The sequence below is a fragment of the Scylla paramamosain genome, chromosome 1, assembly GCF_035594125.1.
Source record: "Scylla paramamosain isolate STU-SP2022 chromosome 1, ASM3559412v1, whole genome shotgun sequence".
Classification (NCBI taxonomy): domain Eukaryota; kingdom Metazoa; phylum Arthropoda; class Malacostraca; order Decapoda; family Portunidae; genus Scylla; species Scylla paramamosain.
Genome location: NC_087151.1, coordinates 31,155,193 through 31,160,192, shown reverse-complemented (window position 1 = coordinate 31,160,192; position 5,000 = coordinate 31,155,193). Strand labels below are relative to the sequence as shown.

Below are 5,000 nucleotides of genomic sequence, written 5' to 3'. Positions count from 1 at the left end.
ACCTCGCCGCCGTTCACATAGTCCAGCACGAAGAATATCTTGTGGGCGGTGGTGAAGGCGAAGTGGAGCTGCACCAGATAGGGGTGGTTCAGCATCTTGATCAGCACCGACCGCTCGCTCAGCACGTGGGCCGTCTCGTTCCTCCTCACGATCAGCTTCTTGTTCAGCACCTGCGGCAGTCAGCACCCCTTAGTGACATGGGGAAGTGAGCGTGGGGTGTGGTGGGGTGGTGAGCGATATAGGCATGTGGAAGGGAATGTCTGTGTGTGTGTGTGTGTGTGTGTGTGTGTGTGTGTGTGTGTGTGTGTGTGTGTGTGTGTGTGTGTGTGTGTGTGTGTGTGTGTGTGTGTGTGTTGCATGTGAAGGAAGGTGAAAGTTTTTGGTGGTGATTCAAGGAGTACTGGGGATGTGTTGTGTGTAGCTTATCAGGTTCAAGAAGTAGGGGAAATAAAGGGATTTTGAGAGAGGAATCTTTAGTTTAAGATGTTTTGATTGTGTGATTTTTGTAGTAGAAGTTTTATTGTTGTTGTTTTCTTGTATGCAGGTGTGTGTAGATGGATTTAGATGGTCTGTACATTACGTATTTAGTGTAGCTCATGTGTGTATATATGTGTGTCCTAATTAAGTGTGCGAGATTAGGGTATAGGTAATATGTATGTACTCGTGGCCAGGTGTACTGTACTCACCTTGACAGCGTACACCTTGTTGTCCTCATGGTAGCGAGCGAGCATCACCTTGCCGAAGCTGCCCTTGCCCACCACCGTCAGGAACTCGAAGTCGGAGGGCGAGAGTCTGCGTGGGGAAGGAAACAGTAGTAGTGGAGGCGCCTGGTCTGGCCTAGTGTGCGGCTGAGATTACTGTTATCGCTTTCTAGGTTATTGTGTGTGTGTGTGTGTATATTTCCTTCCTTGTGCGCTGGTCTGGTGTGGCAAACTTTTTTCTCCCTCTTTATTTCCTGTGTGTGAGTTTGTGTGTTTGTTCTTGTGTTTATCTATTTTTTTTTATTTATTTATTTTCTTTTGGGGGAAATGTGTTTAGGTTGCTCTCTCTCTCTCTCTCTCTCTCTCTCTCTCTCTCTCTCTCTCTCTCTCTCTCTCTCTCTCTCTCTCTCTCTCTCTCTCTCTCTCTCTCTCTCTCTCTCTCTCTCTCTCTCTCTCTCTCTAACACACCCACACCCATACCCACACACCACCACCCCCACCACCTCCACCACCACCACCACCACCTCCACCACATAGACACACACATCCTTTCTCACACTTACGTCTTCTTCTCACAGCCCAGGTCGATGCTCTGCTGAGTTTCGAGGGAGGATGAGCGGCGGTCGGAGTCCTCTGAGCGACCCACCGCCTTCCCGGGCAGTGGCTTCCTGACGGGGAGACGAGGAGAAAAGGGTGTCAGGTGAGTGTGTGTGGAAATGAGTTTGTGAAAGGAAGAATATGAGGAGGATAAGGTGGACAGAGAGAGAGAGAGAGAGAGAGAGAGAGAGAGAGAGAGAGAGAGAGAGAGAGAGAGAGAGAGAGAGAGAGAGAGAGAGAGAGAGAGAGAGAGAGACTTAATTAACCTGCAGCACCTCAATAGTACATCATATAGTACCAGATAACATTACCAGAAAAAAAAATGCGCTACCTCTCCCATCAAAAAAAATAAAAATAAAATAAATAAATAAACAATAAATAATAATAATAATAATAATAATAATAATAATAATAATAATAATAATAATAATAATAATAATAATAATAATAATATAAGCAAGGAATCGAACTCGCAGTCTTAATTAAAAGCCACGAACCGAACAATACACACCACAGAGCCAACTTAATTAATGGATACTGGATGGAGCCGAACACCTTGTCAATGTAAATTTACCTGGGCGGGATGGGTGCTCCGGGCGGCATGAGGAACTGAGGGTTGTAAACCACTGAGGGCGTGGAGTTGGCGCCGCTAGACCCGCTGCTGCTGGTGGAGTCCCTGAAGCGGTCAAGCTGAAGGAAGTCCCGCACCTCAGGTCTGTGTGGGGACGCGAAGGGTGAGGGGTGAGAAGATAATGGGGGTGAAGGAATGCAGAGGTTTCATTCTTATTATCTCAGTTATTTGAGGATGTGCTCTCCAACTACATAATAAGGGAGTTCTCAAAGCGCATAAGATTAAGCAATTCAAGGACATCACAAAAAAAAAAAAAAAGAGAAAGTTAAGGATGACAGGGTACGCCATGAAGGATCGGGAGGAAAAACGAGTGATTGTGGAGGGAATGTGTGAAGGTAGTGTGGAAAAGGAATGAGAGAGGGACAGTCAGGGAGATAGACACAAACACAAACACACAGACAGACAGACAATGACAAACAGACTATATGACTTGAGCCTAAGATGTTAAAACAGTGACAGGCATCATCTTGAAGACATTAATTGGCTCAAATTCCATTGGTTGTGAGACTTGAGCTGATGAATTTAGAAGAATCAAAGGGAACGATTAGACTGTTTTAGAAGAAGGTAGAGAAGAATATTGAATTAAACCCAATAAAAGTGAATGAAGAGGGGAGGGAATAAGATAATTAAACCCAGTAGAAGTATAGCATAAGGTGAATAGTGAATGAAGAAGGGAAGGTAAAGGACAGAATAGAGAAAAAAAGAATAAATGGGAGAACGGAATTAAGCCAGTACAGGTAAATTGTTAAGTGATCATGGAATAGAGAGTAACCACGTACATATTGGCGGTCCTGGAATCTGTCATCACGTTCTGGATGAAGAGGTTCAGGTTCTGACAGGTGGCTGTGTCCTCCGCTGGCAGGTCCACGCTCGCTTGGCTCACCTGGAGTGGATTGGGGAAAATCAGTCTTCACGTGCAGGTTTTCTTCATGATTTATTGTTTTTTGGCTAGTTTATATCTTGTAGTGGAAGGAAAAATGCTACTTAAAGAAATAGGTAAGTTTCGAAATATAAGATTAGTCTGGGTTTTCTTTGTGTTTTGTTTTCGTATCTGGTTCTAACACCATAGGTGAAAATTATAGGTACATGTCTTTTTTTCTGTATCTGGTTCTGATTATAGGTGAGATGATAAAATCTGACCGCAATACAAAATAATAAGTGATAAAATGCTGTAGGGAACCTTTTAACCTGCCGTACTCACTTCTAAGGTGCGTACCATTTTCCTTCTATGTTAACTCGTGATCAGCAAACAGTCTCCTTACAAAACCCGAGGACTTAAAGACTTCCAGCAGATCAGTGGACTTGAGACTGAGAGGAACCTACCTAAAATAGCGATCAGTGACATGCACTCGCTTCAGAAAACAAGGAAGAAACTCACCCACCGACGTACTGTATTGCCAAGTAAGTCTCATTCTAGGGAAGGGGTTACTCAGAAGGTATCAAGTGTTATTAAGTGCATTGATATTAATTTTGTGGTGAATAAGTGTGGGAGATTAATCGATCATGTGGTATAAGTGTTTTTATATGAACCACCGGTGTGTGTGTGTGTGTGTGTGTGTGTGTGTGTGTGTGTTTATGAGGTTGACACAAGACCAATGGACAGAATAATAATGCTTTGGGTGTTGCATTATTCTATTTTCTGTTTATCTCGGTGTGTTTTTTCCCGAAGTTTTACAATAGGCTGTTGTTATTGACTCTCAGGAAAAGTGATATGATAACAGCTCCCTATCAACGAGTGGAATTAACTTTGATTGAGCTTTATTATATTATGTGGCATCCTATTGCACCACTGACTGACACGGTAGTCCTTTTATGGTCCGTACTTAAAAACACTGCTTTCTCACCATGACTATTTTTCAAAGGCCACAGAGACGATTAGCCCGGTTCTTAAAAGTGTTACTCCTGTTAACACTGTATGAATCTTGTTAATCTGTCGCCACAACCTGTTTTCAAAGGCCACAAATATGATTAGCCGGCTTCTCAGAAATGCTTCACCTATTCATAATGTATAAATCTTGTTCATCTGTCATTAGAACCATAAAAGATTAAAATAAAATAAAATAAAAAACCGCTCAACTTCAACTAGAGCCTTTTGAAAGTAGTGGAGGTGCGGTGCGTGCTGTTTTAGAATACAGATCTAATACTTTGTCATAAACTCACGTCGTTTCCTATCACTTACAGAAAACTTCCCACTCGCTTGTGTGAAATATCGGAGTAGTAAATTTGAATAGAATTATACCACTATCTTCACTTATTGTCTGTTAATTACTGTCACACCTGTCAGTCAATTCCTGTCCATTTCAAATTTTTTTTTATCTTTTCTTTGTCAATTTCAATTTTTATCACGTTTATTGCTCAGTCCCTCTCCATTTTTGCATTTTTATTTTTTTCTTTCTGTTCATCTCATTATCTTATTTCCTTATTCCTGTTCCTTTCAATTACTGTCACGTGTCGCTCATTGCTTGTCTGTTTCAATATTCAGTACCCTCTCAGCATCCTACTCTTCATTTATGCCCATCAGCACTCAATATTACGTCTGTTTCTTAAACCCATTTCTTCCCAATCCAGCACTGTCACTCTTCACTACTGCAGGTCACGTCAATCCTCACTCACCTTGGACATGATGGTGCGGTGAAGGGAGAGGAATTCATTGTAGCGACGCAGCACGAACCAGCACCTCTTGACGTCCTCCACCACCACCTTGAACACCTGCAGGAAAGACGGCCGCTTCAGAGGGATGGAGAGGGAACAAAGTAAGAGAGTGATAGATTGATTGATTGAATTATGGTTATATGTCACTGGGAAGGTAAAAGAAGAATAGAGGTGTAGAAAAGAGGGAGACAGATGCACTTCTGTTATCTCACCTCCTCAACAATTTCCCTTTCCTGTCACCTCCCACGCTATGCATTTTCACTTCCTTCCTCTCGTCTCTCTCTCTCTCTCTCTCTCTCTCTCTCTCTCTCTCTCTCTCTCTCTCTCTCTCTCTCTCTCTCTCTCTCTCTCTCTCTCTCTCTCTCAAGAAGCCATTACGCATATACTACATGGCAGTCCTTGAGTAAATCGTGCATTCT

At 42.6% G+C, this 5,000-nt stretch overlaps 1 protein-coding gene and 1 long non-coding RNA gene across 2 annotated transcripts in view; one reads left to right on the top strand and one right to left on the bottom strand.

Moving 5' to 3' along the window:
- The window catches only part of LOC135103593 (serine/threonine-protein kinase Sgk1-like), a 24,110-nt gene that overhangs the window by 3,910 nt on the left and 15,200 nt on the right, over positions 1-5,000 (bottom strand). The window contains 6 exon segments of the mRNA XM_064010065.1: positions 3-170; positions 687-792; positions 1,265-1,369; positions 1,873-2,013; positions 2,709-2,812; positions 4,543-4,638. Coding sequence (XP_063866135.1) covers positions 3-170; positions 687-792; positions 1,265-1,369; positions 1,873-2,013; positions 2,709-2,812; positions 4,543-4,638 — 720 coding nt within the window.
- LOC135103609 (uncharacterized) overlaps positions 1,285-5,000 on the top strand; it is a 12,067-nt gene continuing 8,351 nt past the window's right edge. The window contains exons 1-2 of the long non-coding RNA XR_010270128.1: positions 1,285-1,401; positions 4,522-4,682. This is a non-coding gene — a long non-coding RNA (uncharacterized LOC135103609). The remainder of the gene's footprint in view (positions 1,402-4,521; positions 4,683-5,000) is intronic.